Below are 18,317 nucleotides of genomic sequence, written 5' to 3'. Positions count from 1 at the left end.
GATCTGCTTTCTGATGTCATTTTAGTGCAGGAATATGTCAGGAAAAGCACTTGGTGACAAAATGACTATGGATTACAATCAGCGTTTGTGATAAGCAGCTGTATGCGACGAAAACGTTCAGATCAGCTTGACGTCACGTCAATTCTTCAGTTAAATAAGAAGCTCAGTGGTCACTGCCTCAGTGACAGAACAATTGTTTTCAACAGTTTCAATGTGCTTTTCTGTTGCTGGAACCATTAACTTATCCGGCAGTCCTGACGGTCAAGTCATAACTGACCTCTCGCCATGCTTCATCTCCCTTCATGTTAATGAAGCTCACACCTGAAAATCACTGGAAAAATCAGCTAGTGTGGCACGAGAGATCTTTGCAAAACAGTCTGTAAGTTTTACACCCTTGACCAAAATCAAGTTGTTTGCTAGTGTGAAAATAGTCATAATTTACTTACCCTCATGTCAATCCAAACCTGTATGTTTTATTTTTATATTTTTGCGGAACACAAAAGGAAATTGATTGAATGTCTAACTGGCTGACTTATATGCAATGGCAGTACATACTGACTCACTTTAACCCTCAATAAAGTACCCAAACATTTTATAAAACAGGCATCCTGTGGATCCTTAAAGTCTTAAAATGTCTATATTCAGTTTTCTAAAATGTAAGGTCATAAATAGTCTTAAATATGTTAAATGATACAACAAAAGTCTTAATTATCATTTATACAGGTTTTAAATTTGGTGGTGGAAAGACAGGAATTCTGATATGACTTAATGTGATTATCAAACTTTGCATTTAATAAGATTTCATTAAATGCATGTGCTACGTCCTTCAGAGTGAAAACGCGGCACCGTTGCACGCAGGGTTTTTGAGTGTTCACAATCATTAGGCCACCTGTTTGAATGAGCAGCTGGAAGCAGTGAAGCACATACTAGGGATGGGTAGATCAGTCCTAAATTATCGATACTTCCAATACTGATGTTGTTTCAAAAATATTGATATTAGGGATATTCTTATTTGTTTACCATGAATATGAACAATAATCATAAGCTTCAAAGTGAAATAAAATGGATTAGGCTATATTAGCAAATACTTGTGCAGGATGAGAACTATTTCTTCTTCCTCTCATCTTAACATTCATAAATGTATTTTATAGATGTAATGATAGAAAATCAGAGAAACAGTTTCAGTAGTAAATTCACACTAAAATAACAACATATCTAAAGTTGACATTTCTTATAATCAGTTTGTATGGAATTGTTTCTAATAAATAAAGAAAATAGTTAACCATGGTTTTACTAAAGTAATATTGTAGTAAACATGTTTTTGTTTTTTGGGCTGAAAACATGGTTTGACTACAATAATATAACAATAATAACAAAAACGTGGCTAATTGTGTGGTTACTATGGTTTAACTTAATTCCATGGTGTAACTAGTTACTGTAGTGAAAACATTTTTGTAAGGGTAAACCAAACAGAAGTCTAATAATTTTCTGTTTAGGCTCAAAAATGTAAAAAAAAAAAATGAATTTGACTAAATATAATATTTAATATTACGCAATTTATCCCAAGTAATTGCAAACAAAATAAATAAAATCAATGTAAAATAAGTATCTGTATTGGTATCGAAGATATTGGACTTGAAATTATTGGTATCTGATAGAAAAGAGACTAAGTGGTATAGCCCATCCCTAGCGCATACATTTCAAAATAAGAGTCCCCAGTGTAGTTCAGCCTTTAAAGCTAAAATTTCCGCACTATGAATCAAATATTTGTCTTCCCATCACAGGAAGGAAAGACTAAGAACATTTAATGTAGGCTGCAATTTAAAAACAGATAAATTGCCTTTCAACACATGATTGAATAAACTCAATCCAATATCAGTCAAACTCTAATTTGTATTTATTTATATAATAGTACATAACCAATTTTAATGTGATGTACTGTATACAGCATGTGGAAAATGTATCTTGAGTATTTTATTATTGTTTATATCTACACTGTTTTACTGATAAACGTTGTTAAGGCCATGTTGAATGTGTGCCCCTGCCTGTTTAAGTAAGTGTCTGTGATACAGGATTTATTTTGAGGTTGTGTGTGTTTATTTTGGTATGGGGATATGGTATTCATTTCATTTGTTCAGGTCTTAAAAAAGCTCTTTAAAAGTAAAAATTTTTATTTTAAAAACCCTGTAAAATTAGTCCATGAAACTCATGAATCATATTCCAAGTCTTCTGAAGACATGTGATTTCAGGTTGTGACCACTCCATTTTGCCTAATCCAGCAACCCACAAGTCAACTCGATACAACTTGATTTTAGTTGGTGTCTCACTGAAATCTTTTTCTCCTGTCTGATTAAAGGAATGTCTAACAGTACTTTCCAGTTCCATGTCACGGATTACAAATCCATGTATAATTTGCAATATAAGAACAGGAGTACGGTGTGAATACAAACAAGTGTAACAGACTGCATTAGGATGCAATTCATAGAGTAACTTTAACCATGTGAATGTATATTTGTTTGTAGGGCTGGGCGATATAACCAAAATTGTTATCACGATAATCTTTTTCATATTGTTCGATATCGATATTTATCACGATATACATTTACACATTGCACTTTCTTTTTTTATTTCAAAGTTGATGGAAGAAAAGAAGAAATAATTTATTCTAAACAGTCAAAATAGTCTCAACAAAACTGCACAGGGGGTCCAGAGATGGCCAAAGCTGTGGGGTCTGTGGGATCTTTTACCAAAATATTAAAATATTTTATAGTTTATCAATTGAAAATGAATGTTAAAAGATCATCTGTTTTTTCTGAAGCATAGTGACAGCAGTCCAGTATTTGTTGGAATATTTTTACATTAAAGTGAAATATTTTTTATATTTCTTTAGATTCAGATACCCAAGTATGGGGCATAGAAGCCTTTGTAACTGTGGAATGATGCTGAATGTGGGTTCAGGGATGTCCCGAGAGAAAATTTAGAATTTTTTTTTTTTTTTTAATGTAAAAAAATAATTATATTTTCAAGTGAGAAACTAGTCTTCCAACTAGTAATTTTAGTCTTTCCTTATCCATTCCAGACATCTAATTAATTTTCACAAAATTAGAACAGAGATCGATTTGTTTATTCGATTTTGTTTATTATTAAAGGCTCGTAACATGCTGATTAATAAAGATATATTTAGAAGGAAAAAACATTATGGTCTAAAAGGTACTTTGAAACCACATTAACTCATGTGGTGATTCATGTCTACACACATGCAGGGAAAAGAGGCAACGCATGCGTAGCGGGACAGGGCAGACATTATGCATGTTTGTTGTTTGACAACAATATTCTAGATTACAGCGTAGAAAGATCAGAGCTGTTTTCCACATCACTGTTGTTCTGTCGCGCTCTTCACTAGAGACGATGAGAGGGTGCAACCGTTGCCATGAAGTCTTGCGGTGCGGATGGAATCAAGTCCGACGTAGCCTAATCATTAGCAAGGCAGCTAGCATTAGCAAGTTCATCCAGTCTGACCCTACGTTACCACTGGGGCGTTGTGAGTGAAGCTGAGAGCGTTTTCAATTCATTCCCATGAAAGCCAAGTGTCATGCTCGCAAGGTGGATTGTAGGATTGGCAGCGGCTTTTGTTTTAGTGATTGGTTAAGTGCTCTTGGAAAATATGTGTTTTTAGCTGTTTTTTGAAGAGAGAGAGTGAGCTTCACGGATTGAGTTGGGAAGGTCATTCCACCAACGTGGTATGATGAAACTGAAAGTCCGGGAAAGTGTTTTGGTGCCTCTTTGTTTTGGTAGGACAAGGCAACGTTCCTTAGCCGACTGCAGGCTTCTGGTGGGAACGTAGCTCTGCATAAATGTTTTTAGGTATGCTGGAGCAGACCCAGTGACTGTCTTGTATGCCAGCATCAGGGCCTTGAATTTAGTACGTGCATGAACCGGCAGCCATTGGAGAGAGACAAAGAGTGGTGTAACGTGCTCTCTTTGGTTCATTAAAGACCAGACCTGCTGCTGCATTCTGGATCATTTGCAGAGGTCTAATACCACATGCAGGAAGGCCTGCAATGAGAGCGTTACAGTAGTCCAGTCTAGTTATGACAAGTGACTGAACGAGCAGTTGTGTGGCATGTACAGAGAGGAAAGGTCTTATCTTCCTGATATTGTAGACTGTAAATCTACAGTAAATATCGAAAATTCCTCAAAGCTTATCGTAGATTTTCTTTATCGTGATATATATCGATATCGTTTTACCACCCAGCCCTATTTGTTTGGCTTTTCTTACAAGGTTGAATATTGCATAAAGAAAAGAATATTAAAGCTAGAAAGAAAACTTTTAAACTTTGGAACATTTCCTCCTTTTCCATTTGTCCGGAATGTGAAAGAAATCAGTTTATATACTGATATTTGTAGTCTTGAATTTCTTAAATATTTTATTATGTAATTTATTGCTATAATTATTCTAGTACATACTTAGAAATGCAATCCTATCGCACACATTCTGATATAAGTTTCTTCCGTCTGCAGGTTTTCACCAGAGGCGGCGTCTCGGCGAGGTTTGAGCACAGCAGAAATGAATGCAGTAGAAGCCATACACAGAGCAGTGGAGTTTAACCCACACGTACCCAAAGTGAGCCATGAATGCCCTCGAAAACCAGATGCCATCATATGTTGATATCTGACATATCCCTCAGCTCCCTCAAGTGTTGATTGTGTTTTTTTGCAGTACCTCTTAGAGATGAAGAGTTTGATATTGCCTCCAGAGCACATTCTCAAGCGAGGAGACAGTGAAGCCATAGCATATGCATTCTTCCACCTGCAGCACTGGAAGAGGGTGGAGGGCGCGCTCAACTTGCTCCACTGCACTTGGGAGGGAAGTGAGTAACACTCCGCCGAATGTATGGTGAAAAAAATAAATAAATAAAAATGTGTTTTAAAATCGATTTATGGAACATAAAAAAAAAAATCCTTTCCTGACTGTGACAGGCACACACTTAGAGGCAGCATTAGTCCAAAATGAATAACATTTCAGATGCAGTTTGGTGCAACCAAAATCTCAATAATAACCAGAAAAAAATTCAGATTTAGTGCATAACACAGTACTTTAACTATAAACAAGGCCAAGATACACTGGGGACTCTTGTGAAATGTATGTGCTCCCAGGTGCTCAAACAAACAGATAAGTGAAACAAAATATGCACTCTGACAATCATCTACACTGTATTTCAGTAGAAACAGGCTAATAAATACTGAATGAGCAGTAATTCATCTACTTCCTGTATAGTTAATTGACATTCACAGGGTTGGGAGGGTTACTTTTGTAATGTATTCCACTACAGATTACAGAATACATTCTGTAATTTGTAACGTATTCCATTAGATTACTCAAGGTCAGTAACGTATTCTAAAGACTTTGGATTACTACTTCAGCACTGCTAGATTTTTTCACTTGTTTTGACTATAAAAACTCAGTACAAAATACCAGTACAGTCAGACAAAATACACACATTAAAAATACATGCTCTGAAAAACCTAAATATCTTACGCAGTGTTGTTCCTAAAACAAGATAAATTTAATCAATCTTGTTTTAAGGATTTTAAGATATTTTTACAGGAAAACGATAAAAAATTGTTATCAAGAATATGATTTTTGCACTAATATCAAAGGTCTTCTAGAAAGAAAGAAATTACGATCTAATATGAATTTTCTTGATAAAAAATATGATCATGTCTGATAACGTGCAAGTAAAATGACTAGAAATAGCATTGTAGCTTAGCATAAAGCTGACAATTTACACAAGGTTTATTTCCATTTGTTCTGCTCCAAACTTACATTCATATGACGTGTTACTTCTCTGTCTGCTTGTATGAAAGTGTTTCACCGCTGTTCAAATGCACTTTGGATCTCATCATTTAGAAGTATAAATATTTTCCATCTGAAAGGACTAAATTGTAAATAAAAAACATGACAATAAAATGCAAAGGAATCTCTTCAGTAATCCAAATACTTTTTCGTTGTAACTATTCTAATTACCAATGATTTAAATTGTAACTATAGTGGAATACAGATACTAATAATTTGTATTTTAAATATGGCATCCCATTACATGTATTTCGTTGCTCCCCACCTTGGACATTCATGGTTTGGTCTTGCAGCCTTTAGAATGATTCCATATCCTCTGGAGAAAGGACACCTGTTTTATCCATATCCCGTCTGTACAGAGACTGCCGACAGAGAACTTCTACCAAGTAAGAGATTTTCCTCTTTAGTCACCTGTAGACACTGCTTTAGTTAAACAGTACAGATACACCATACTGAAGGGAACAAACTGCTACTGCAATAAGATATGATTGGCTGTGCTTTAGTTTGAATGTAGTTATGGCTGAAAGTTCTCATATTCACAGTCATATTAAGGACACAAATGTTCATAAAAATTTTATTTTTCCAAAGATCATAAAGTGTCTTCCTTTGCTAGAAGTCCCTAGCTGTGTTTCGCAGGGTCCCTACGCAGTAAGCACGGGATAGGTTGAAGTTCACTTGACAAAATAAGTTCATTTACAACGTCATCATAAAAGTAATCCATATGACTTCCAGATCTTCAGAAGCAATATAATAGGTGGAACAGAACAATATTGAAGTACTTTTTTTACTCTAAATCTCTACTTTTAACATTCACTTTCAGATGTGGAAGTGGAAGTGGAGATTTAGAGTAAAAAAGCTCTTATATATTGATCTGTTTCTACAAGGATTCTTGCTACAAGGGTCTGATCAGCATGAGTAAATGATGAGATCACTTTTGTATAAACTATCCCTTTAATAAAACACCCAAGTCCCAAACACATTTTGTTAATTTTGTTTTAGCATTTATTTACCCTGTTTACCTGTAAAAAAACAAAAAAAAAACAAAGTACCGTTTGTTCGCAATCTCCAATCCCTGTGAACTGATATATTGATGTACCCAAATTTCAATGCATTTGGAGTTCCCTTTCAACTGATACGCTCCCTTTCAGATTGTTGTTCCGAAAGTAGACTTTTCATAAAATAACACAGACAGATGGCTTCAACAGTGCTATATGATGCATATAGCATCAGTGAAAAACATTGTAGCTCACCGTAGGTCTGTCTTGAAATGTTGATAAGTTATCGTTGAAAATCAATTAGACTATGGGATCAATTAATGGAATTTGTACTTCTGGAACCAGACTCTTGCGCTCTATACCGTGTGAGGTCTGCTTCGCAGGACACTGTCGGTCGATTGGTACACACCGCCTGACAGTAAACAGAAAAGAGAATGTTGCTATGCAACAAGAATAAATGTCTGCTGTGGGGTGCTCCGCAGTGATACAAATAGAAGGTCGGTGAAGAGTTCATAGCTGTGCTTTATCATGAATAAAAATGACTGTTGACCATTGGTCAGTTTATTATGCTTATTTTTAATATACATTTGTAATAGACACTTGGTACAGCACATGAATATGGTAGGTACATTCAATCTTTTGTGGAAAGCCAAACCAATCAGGAAGGCCAATGAATCAGCACATGACCACTACAACTCATTCATCATGGCAACACAGTGAAAACCTCTGATTGGAGGGGTAATATCAAAACAAATTGGATTTTCTCCTGGTTTCAAAAAGCCCACATGTATATTAAATCTGTTTTTGAAAACAGACTCCTGTTCCCAGAAAAAAGCCATTTAAAGATTGAGTTCTGTTTGACTGTTTTATGGTTTAGCATCTCTGTTCTCACCCTCTTAGCAGAAGTAGTTAACCCTCACTGTGGTGTGTGTGTGTGTAAGCAGTGTTCCACGAGGTGTCAGTGTATCCTAAGAAAGAGCTGCCATTCTTCATCCTCTTCACTGCTGGTCTCTGCTCCTTTACTGCGATGTTGGCACTCCTCACACATCAGTTCCCGGAGCTCATGGGGGTTTTTGCTAAAGCTGTGAGTTTCATTCATCACAAGTATAGTACAGACAAACACCACACAATTAAAGGGCTTGTATCATAAAAACTAAGACTTTTGAACACAAAGACCTTTTTTTTATTCCTTTTTTGTTCTTTTGAAATAATAGTTAGGTTCAGATTCTTGAGCTCATTAACAAATGACCATTTTCATTCACATATCAACACTTAATTAGTATTCAACAAATTGACCGATCCTGAGCAGGTCAACCAATCATAAGAAATGTAATTTACATATATAGAGGTCTTAAAACTCGTTCACACTGCCAGTGACTTAGTCGAATGTCTTCCCTAAAGGCTGGTCCTTCTGCTGATTGCTGTATCATTTTTGGTGATCATAGCTTTTGAAAATCTGATCACAGATAAAATATATTGCCGGTAATATGTAAAATATATATAAATATATATACAGTGGGTACGGAAAGTATTCAGACCCCCTTAAATTTTTCACTCTTTGTTATATTGCAGCCATTTGCTAAAATCATTTAAGTTCATTTTTTTCCCTCATTATTGTACACACAGCACCCCATATTGACAGAAAAACACAGAATTGTTGACATTTTTGCACATTTATTAAAAAAGAAAAACTGAAATATCACATGGTCCTAAGTATTCAGACCCTTTGTTCAGTATTTAGTAGAAGCACCCTTTTGATCTAATACAGCCATGAGTCTTTTTGGGAAAGATGCAACAAGTTTTTCACATCTGGATTTGGGTATCCTCTGCCATTCCTCCTTGCAGATCCTCTCCAGTTCTGTCAGGTTGGATGGTAAACGTTGGTGGACAGCCATTTTCAGGTCTCTCCAGAGATGCTCAATTGGGTTTAAGTCAGGGCTCTGGCTGGGCCATTCAAGAACAGTCACGGAGTTGTTGTGAAGCCACTCCTTCGTTATTTTAGGGGTGTGCTTAGGGTCATTGTCTTGTTGGAAGGTGAACCTTCGCCCAGTCTGAGGTCCAGAGCACTCTGGAGAAGGTTTTCATCCAGGATATCCCTGTACTTGGTCAGCATTCATCTTTCCCTCGATTGCAACGTAGTCGTCCTGTCCCTGCAGCTGAAAAACACCCCCACAGCATGATGCTGCCACCACCATGCTTCACTGTTGAGACTGTATTGGACAGGTGATGAGCAGTGCCTGGTTTTCTCCACACATACCGCTTAGAATTAAGGCCAAAAGTTCTATCTTGGTCTCATCAGACCAGAGAATCTTATTTATCACCATCTTGGAGTCCTTCAGGTGTTTTTAGCAAACTCCATGCGGGCTTTCATGTGTCTTGCACTGAGGAGAGGCTTCCGTCGGGCCACTCTGCCATAAAGCCCCGACTGGTGGATGGCTGCAGTGATGGTTGACTTACTACAACTTTCTCCCATCTCCCGACTGCATCTCTGGAGCTCAGCCACAGTGATCTTTGGGTTCTTCTTTACCTCTCTCACCAAGGCTCTTCTCCCCCGATAGCTCAGTTTGGCCGGACGGCCAGCACTAGTAAGGGTTCTGGTCGTCCCAAACGTCTTCCATTTAAGGATTATGGAGGCCACTGTGCTCTTATGAACCTTAAGGGCAGCAGAATTTTTTTGTAACCTTGGCCAGATCTGTGCCTTGCCACAATTCTGTCTCTGAGCTCTTCAGGCAGTTCCTTTGACCTCATGATTCTCATTTGCTCTGACATGCACTGTGAGCTGTAAGGTCTTATATAGACAGGTGTGTGGCTTTCCTAATCAAGTCCAATCAGTATAATCAAACACAGCTGGACTTAATTGAAGGTGTAGAAAATCTCAAGGATGATCAGAAGAAATGGACAGCACCTGAGTTAAATATATGAGTGTCACAGCAAAGGGTCTGAATACTTAGGACCATGTGATATTTCAGTTTTTCTTTTTTAATAAATATGCAAAAATGTCAACAATTCTGTGTTTTTCTGTCAATATGGGGTGCTGTGTGTACAATAATGAGGAAAAAAAATGAACTTAAATGATTTTAGCAAATGGCTGCAATATAAAAAAAGAGTGAAAAATTTAAGGGGGTCTGAATATTTTCCGTACCTACTGTATATATAATTATAATTCTATTTTTACAAGCAATCTTAAAATGAACATTCTGCAAGGAAGAGTGCTTTTTTTATAAACTGCTGCTGTGCTCAATGTATCAAATCATGAGCAAATCATAATTTCCCTCCTCAGGCATCAAAGTCCTTTTTTTAGAATTTTTTTTCTGATTTGAACGTACTTTGTTTTCAACTGTTTATAGTATAACAATATAGCGAGCGAGAATCAAATTTGTTTTTGTGTTTGACCAAACCAATTTCTCTGCTCTTGCCTTGATGCATATACTTGACTTGTTTCTTCTATGCCATGAATGATGGATGGGTACAGGCCATCATCCTATCTTTTTTTTTGTATTCTTCTCTCCACAGATTCTTAGACTATTTATACTGTATAATCCTGAAATGCAAATAAATTGTAATCAATTTAAGAGGTATCCCAACTCTCTCACCACTGTATTGCATCCACACATTTTTAACACCTTGTATTTCATTCAAATAAATATATAGAATTTGTTATTTATAATATATTGACTATTCCATATTTTTGTTTACTGTATTTATAAATGTTGTGAATAAGACAACCCAGTCACAGGTTCACAGTTTTTATGGGCTGAAAATGGTTTGTGGGATGGAGTTGAGTTCAGACTGAGGGAAGAAACTTTATAGTTTGATTTTATATATGCATACTTTTTTTGTGGTAAGATATTTTTCTTTGCAAAGGAACACAAATAAATCTTTACATTAATGACAATTTATGGACAGCATGCAGGTTATATTAACTAGTTATAAAAGTGCCTCTGAGACATGACAAAATGATTTGTGTAAGATAGAAAGAAGACATTATTTTATTTTAAAGATTATTTTAATGCAATCATTCTTTTAATTAATTTTAATGGACATAACATCTTGTAAAAATGTGTGTTTTTGACATTTAATTTAGTGAACCACCACTTTAAAAATGATGGGGGACTGAAATATTGAAGAATGACCCATGTACAGGCCACCAATCTAAAAAAAAAAAAATAGGAAATTATCCAAAATACTTGATGGCCAAATCAAGGCATCCTCAAATGTGATGTTATAGGAGTAGTTAACCCCAAAAGTTAAAATGCTTACATAATTTACCCCAGTTACCCCATTTTTTTTTAAAAGTATTTTCTGAGGTGCTTTTGTCCATACAATATGAGTCAGTGGGATCACAAAACTTTCAAGCTCCAAAAAGGATATGAATGCATCATAAAGGTAATCCAAACAAATGAAGTGGTTTAATCAATGTCTTCTGAAGTGAGGTGATAGCTTTTGCTGTGAAACAGACCAAAAATTCACTCCTTATCGACTAAAACTATACACTTCCACCCAGCAATCCTATGAGCAATCATGACAGATGCTTGTTCATGCATTCTTGCGATTAGCATGCATTTGCATGTTCATGCAAATACTGACGTGTGCGCAAAACAATCAGAAGTTCTTGCGTAAACATGCAAATGTGCATGCGTCAAGCACGAGAAAGCATGAACAAGCTTCTGTTGTCATTAATTCAAAGGATTTTTGCATCATTTATTTGCCAAGCATTCTGGCCTCCACATTCACTAAACTGTTATTTGAAGAAATCTCAACACAATCTCACTTTGTTTTGTCTTCACTGCAGTTCTTGAGCACACTGTTTGCACCCCTGAACTTCATCATGGAGAAGGTTGAGAGTATTCTGCCCTCGAGTCTATGGCACCAACTCACCCGGATCTGATCGGGTGGATATCAACTGATATTGACTGAGGTGCCAAGTTCTTCTGAAGTGCCCATAGCCAGCAAACAACAGTTACAGAACAATAAATACATCAGAATGAAGGGGATTTATTTTTCCTGCCAATCTCATGTAAACCTTTCTGTTTAAAAGGCCATCAGTATATAAAATAAAACATTTTCTGTACTGCTGCAAAACACTTGTCTTCATTTTTAAAGTTCCATAAAAACCATTTCTCTTTTACTTTGTAACTGTGTGTCTCTTCTGAGCTGAATGCTATGTCTAATTATGAACCTACCTTCAAGAACATTCATACATTATATCATATTCATTAACAAAAATGGATGACCACGAAGTGAGAATACCAAACATTCCAAGATATTAGATGTACAAACTAAAGTTCAGCACAGGTAAAGTTTAACACGTGCACTGCTGCAGCCATTGATGACAGGAAAGTCCATTCGACTTTCATATTATGTTGACATTGAATCCCAACTTTTTCCAACCACTGAATTTTTAGAAGCTATTTTTGTGAGAAAAAATAAATAGATTATCTATAAGTAAAGATTCCAAACACATTTGTCAATGACATATTGCATTTTATACCCTGTATTTTATTATACATGTAGCGCCCCTACCCTATCCTTTAATGGGCGGAGCACCGGGTTCTAATTACGTGTCTCGACTAAAATAATTTACTTCCTTCCCCTTTCGTCTCTGATCATTTTTACTTAACTGAAAATGTTATATGATAGTCTTTCTTGAATAAAATTAATGTAAATCACCAAAAAACTGAATTCTTATCAATTAACAAGAACTTTTATTTAACAGAAAATAAGATTAAATATTGTAAATAGTGGAAGAATTAAATAAAATCTCCAAATGTCCTTTGTGTATTTTCTTTAACCCAAAATCAGTTTTATCTTTGGAAATTCCAAAACACCTGATACTGAAATATCAGTACTCAATTTGTACAGATTTAAACACAGTAATGAAATGCTATTTTAAGATATGTTACTATAACAACAGAAATCAAAATGTAAAATGCACTCAATTTACATCACATGAATAAACTAGACAATGAATAAATAATGTGGGCCCACACACTCTTAGTTTCAATACAGCAAACCTGTTGCAAGCTTGAGTCGATGCTTGGGAGCGGTGTGGCCGTTAAAACCCACAAATGGCCTCTTCACTCGAATGAGCAAAATAAAACAAGTGTACCTCTGTTATCTCGTGTCAACACACGCTATCCACCAATCACGTAAGGAATTCAGTGCGCGTCTGCCGTCTCACCAGCTGTCAGCCGAAAGACGATGAATCCCACGATGCCAGAGGAATTCTAAACCACGAGGGGATTTAGAATGCTATCTGGTTCCTCCATCCTATAGTCTTCCTTTCTGCGCAATTTGTTCTCTGGTCCAGCCGAACATAAAATTCTCTCACTCTCCGTAAACGACAGGGAGATTACAGCACGACTAGCGGCAGCAACTTATGCAAGTCTGTGTAAACTCTTAGTCAGAGTATCACAAATTAAATGCATGGAACAAACGTTCCTTAACTCTTTCTACATTCGTTATAGAACCTTTGGCCACTTAAGCAGTGGTTATGTATCTATTTCATTCTAAATCTTAATAGAAAAACTAAAATCTGACATCACTTTCCGATCGGTCTCTTCCATCTCTCTCCTCCTTTTTCCCAATCAGAACTCTCCGTGCTTACCCATGGGTGGGAGCAAGTCAACCAATGACCACTCAAAATTAATATAACATACATGCTGGTCAAAACCACGTTTTGAGCAAGTACACCTCACATAAACATGTACCATAATCTCTTTAATATTTGTACAAGTGAAATGCTAAACAATTATATGACCACATAGCATTTATGACAGTTTCACCCATGAATGTCAGAAACATATTTACCTTTACATACTAAGAAACATGCATTTAGGAGAATATAATTACCCTAGCTGGGCTACACTCTCCCCCTCCTAATATTGTCATGTCCCCATGAGTTTTTCCTGCTCTATATTTGAATTAGGGCTTTGGGTTTGTAATCAGCACTCCAACTTGCACATGAATCACATTTGGCTAAAGGATGACACCATAAAGTTGTTACAGCTTTTCCTGTCTGGTAGACTTCTGAACATTTACCACCATACCCTTATACACTAGTTTTAAAGGCATATCTGTGGATTTCCCCAGTTCATCGTAGCTTAGTTTCTTTACAGACTTTGTTTCTCTCCTAGTACGACGTTCTTTTCTCTCACTTTCCACTACTTTTGGGGTACTTCTGGACTGATCATCTCCCCCTTCCCATTCTAGACCTTTGCTACAATTAGGAGTGGATGAAGTACTCCCCACTTCATGCTCTGTAAGTCTTCTATCACTTCTAAATGAGTAGGGCTTTGAGTAGCTCTTTCAGGTACTCTGACTCTCTCTGATGGCAATGAAGGAATGAGCAGTCTGTCAAAGGATGTCTTTTGCTGAACTGGATAATATTCATCAATACTACTTTTCTCACTGTCAGACTCTATATCTTCAGATTCACAAATTTTTCCTCTTTGGTCTTTGTCCTCCATCTGCTGTTTTTGTGCTTTTTAAACAGCTTTGGACCTTGTTTTGCATTTTAGCAGAACTTCACTTCTTGGATCAGGTAAGTTTACTCTCACACTTTCTCCTATTGTCAGCAAATGATCCCTGTGTAATGTTCTTATTCTTCCAGTCCCAGTTTCTGGTTTTAGTCTATAAACCGGCAAGTTTGGCAATTTCTCCTGGACGATGTAAGGGAAGGAGTTCCAGCCGAGCCTCTCTTCCAAATAGTAGAAAATAGGGCGAGTAACCAGTCGTTTCATTTTTAGTACAGTTATACACGTGTACCAATTGACTGATACTTTGACTCCATTTGTTTTTCTTGGTTGGCTCTGGTGTTCCCAGCATGGAAAGAAGAGTGCGGTTAAACCGCTCAGGCTGTGGGTCTCCCTGGGTATGGTAAGGGGATGTTTTGTACTTACGAATCCACAAGATTCCCAGCAACTCTTTGATGAGCTTGCTTTCAAAATCCCGACCTTGGTCGGAATGAATGCGGGCAGGCAGACATAAAACATGCATAAAACATTTCTCAACTAGGATTTTGGCTACAGTCAACTATTTCTTGTCTTTGGCTGTATTCGCTTGAGCGTAGTGAGTGAAATGATCTGTGATCACCAGAACATTGCAAATACCCTTAGTGTCTGGTTCAATGGAAAGGAAGTCTATGCAAACCAGGTCCATTGGTCCACTACTTGTGATATGACTCAGGTAAGCAGATCTTTGGGGTAATGTTTTCCTTGCAATGCATCGTCCACACTTTTTTAACATACTGCTCCACTTCTGTACCAATACGTGGCCAGTAGAACCGGTTTCAACATAGTTCTGTAGTCTTCTCAATTCCAAGATGGCCAGACTCATCATGAAGAGAAAATAATACTTGAGATCTGTATTTTTGAGGGAGAACTAAATGTTGAATCTCCTTTCCACAGGTTCTCTTAGTAACTCTGTACAAGAGATTGTGGCGAATGACTAACTTGTCTCCCTGTTGTCTCAACAGAAATTCAGAAAGAGTTGAGTTTTTTGTAGCCCTGAGAACATTCCCTTTTTTGACTTCTTGTCTCACAGGTCCAATAATGGAGTCCTGCTCTTGGGCTAATCTCAAGTCTAATTTGGACAACTGTGCCTTATGTTACAATTTTAATTGTATGGGAGAAACATACACCTGTTCAGATGGACCGGGAGGCCAGTGCAACGGGGAAGACATTGGGTGGCGGGGTATGTGTGTACTTTAATAGACGGTATTGTACCTCTGTGACTGTTAGGGAAAAAATATGCCTGCCCGATATCGAACTCCTGTCTGTGTCATTATGACCATTTTATTTACCACGGGAGTTTCCACAAATTTTCTTAACAGTTGTGTACATACACCTGAGAGCAAATGCCATCACCGCTTGCACTGTGATTTCTGACTTAGTGCAGAAACTACAGTCACTCTCCCCAGATGCGCCAAACTTTATCCTAGGCGACTTTAACCTTCACCCTGAAAAAGACTTTGAGAGATTTTTACCAGTATGTCACCTGTCCTACCAGGCGGGGAAAGACACTGGATCTCTGTTATGGTACAATAAAGGACGATTATAAATTGATGCCACTCCCCACATTGGGCTCCGCAGACCATAATTGTATACATCTCCTCCCCACTTATCATACTGTCCTGAGAAGGGAAAAAGTGCAAACCAAGGCAGTACAAGAATGGACTGAGGAATCAGTTATGTGCCTCCAGGAGTGTTATGATTGCACAGACTGGGATATTTTTAAAGAATCCTGCAAGGACTTGGATGAAATGACTGATGCTGTTTGTTCATATGTGGCCTTTTGTAGAGATATGATTATACCCTGCAAACAAGTAAAGATATACCCTAATAATAAACCATGGGTGAATAGGTCTATAAAAGATAGTATACAGAAAAAAAGACATGCTCATAAGCAGGGAACTGCCTCTGATCTACATGTAGCCACCAAAGAACTTAAAGGTGAGATATATAATGCAAAACAAAGATATAAGTCTAAACTTGAAAAAAGTCTGGCTGAAAATAACCTTAGCTCTGCCTGGTCCTGTATGAAAAAGATAGCAGGTACCCAGAAGCACAGTAATAGTAGCCATGTCTTTCCAGAGGGTCTTGGATCTGATGCAGAGCTTGCCAATGCTTTCAACTCTTTGTATACACGTTTTGATAAGTATGATTTCAGCCAGGAGGTCCAAGGACTCCAGCACAAACTCAAGGATAATCAACATTACAACATCACATATAAAGATGTTGAAAATGTCTTTAGTAGGACAAAGATTCATAAAAGAGAGCTGAGTCACATATTCCAATATATTTTTAATAAATCCCTGCAGACGCAACATGTACCAAAAATTTGGAAGGATGCGGTAGTGGTCCCAGTTCCAAAATGCAGTAGTTCTAAAACTCTAAATGAATTTATACCTGTCGCTCTCACTTCAATTTTAATGAAAAATTTTGAAAAATTGATTAGGTCACATATTTTAAGGATAACTGAACATGCATTGGATCCCATGCAATTTGCCTACAGGCCACGCAGGGGTGTAGAAGATGCCACTCTCACTCTGCTTCATTTGCTCCTCAAACATCTTGAGGGAAGTGGGTCCCATGCACAAATTCTTTTTATCGATTTTTCATCTGCTTTTAATACAGTTCAACCATATATTTTAGCCAACCGTCTTATTGAGCAATTAGATTTTTGTCCTAATCTTGTTGGTTGGATTTTGGATTTTGGATTTTTTTAACAAACAGGACACAGAGAGTAAAGGTGAATGGAGCTCTGTCTGGTCAGCTTTGCTCTTCAACAGGTTCACCACAAGGGTGTGTACTTTCACCCCTTCTGTTCATTTTATATACAAACATGTGTCAGAGCAAATATGTAAATAGGACCATTATTAAATATGCGGACGACTCCGTCATAGTAAGTCTGCTCCATAAAAATGATAGAGGCCATGGTCCAATAATTGAAGACTTTGTCCAATGGTGTGAGGAGTCGCACCTTCAATTGAACATATCCAAAACGAAGGATATGTACATTGATTTTGGAAAAACTCCAGGATATGAGGCTATAACTATAAATGGTCAACTAGTGGATCAAGTACAATCCTATAGATACCTAGGGACAATTATTGACTCTAAATTAAATTTTCAGGAGAATTGTGAGGCTGCCTGTAAAAAAGGACAACAACGTCTATACTGTTTGAGAAAATTGTACCATTTTAATATAGACAAGACTATGATGAAATTATTTTATCATGCTTTTATTGAAACCATCATATCTTTCTCCCTAGTGGCATGGTTTGGTTGTGTCTCAGTCAAGCACAAGAATCGCCTAAACCAAATTGTAAAATGGTCAAGTAAGCTGACTGGGGAGCCCCAGCTGCACCCCGCATCCCTGTATGCTAAACAGTTACAGCGGCTAGCTATGGCTATCAAAAAAGATAGCCTACATCCTCTGAATAGGGAATTCCAGTATCTCCCCTCTGGACGGAGGATAAAAGTTCCTGGTTACAGAACCACAAGATTTAAAAACAGTTTTGTACCAGCGGCAATCACTCTGTTAAAACAAACGGTAAAATTATTTGCACAAAACGCATAAACAGTCTGGTCATGTACTGTTTTCTGTTCCTCCTTTTTTTCTCTCTGTTTTTATGTTTTAATGTTTTGTATGTTGCATGCTATGTTGTGGTCAACAAAGTTGTAAGGATGTCCTGACTCTCAGACTGTAAAACTAGTTTACCTACGGGTACCAATAAAGTAACCTAACCTAACATATGCAGAGGGGATACTTTCCTGATCTACTAATCTACCACTAGATCCTTCAGAAGAGTTAGTATCTGCAAGCTTACAGATAGCCTTCACACCTGACCTAGGGATGTCAATCCATTCAGCTGGCACCACTGTGGACATAGGATATCTTGACAACGTGTCAGCATAAATGTTGTGACGACCAGGTTTGTACTGGAGATCAAAATCGTAAGT

At 37.2% G+C, this 18,317-nt stretch overlaps 1 protein-coding gene across 4 annotated transcripts in view; it reads left to right on the top strand.

Moving 5' to 3' along the window:
- The window catches only part of LOC127623369 (suppressor of tumorigenicity 7 protein homolog), a 63,268-nt gene extending 51,342 nt beyond the window's left edge, over positions 1-11,926 (top strand). For 3 of the 4 annotated variants that reach the window (XM_052097809.1, XM_052097808.1, XM_052097811.1), the window contains 5 exons: positions 4,522-4,624; positions 4,721-4,871; positions 6,151-6,243; positions 7,794-7,936; positions 11,645-11,926. In XM_052097809.1, coding sequence (XP_051953769.1) covers positions 4,522-4,624; positions 4,721-4,871; positions 6,151-6,243; positions 7,794-7,936; positions 11,645-11,740 — 586 coding nt within the window. In that variant the 3' untranslated portion in view covers positions 11,741-11,926. The remainder of the gene's footprint in view (positions 1-4,521; positions 4,625-4,720; positions 4,872-6,150; positions 6,244-7,793; positions 7,937-11,644) is intronic. The other variant, XM_052097810.1, reaches the window with a different exon arrangement.
- Positions 11,927-18,317: the final 6,391 nt, after the last annotated feature.

The sequence above is a fragment of the Xyrauchen texanus genome, chromosome 29 (assembly GCF_025860055.1).
Source record: "Xyrauchen texanus isolate HMW12.3.18 chromosome 29, RBS_HiC_50CHRs, whole genome shotgun sequence".
NCBI lineage: Eukaryota > Metazoa > Chordata > Actinopteri > Cypriniformes > Catostomidae > Xyrauchen > Xyrauchen texanus.
This window is presented reverse-complemented; position numbering and strand designations above follow the sequence as displayed.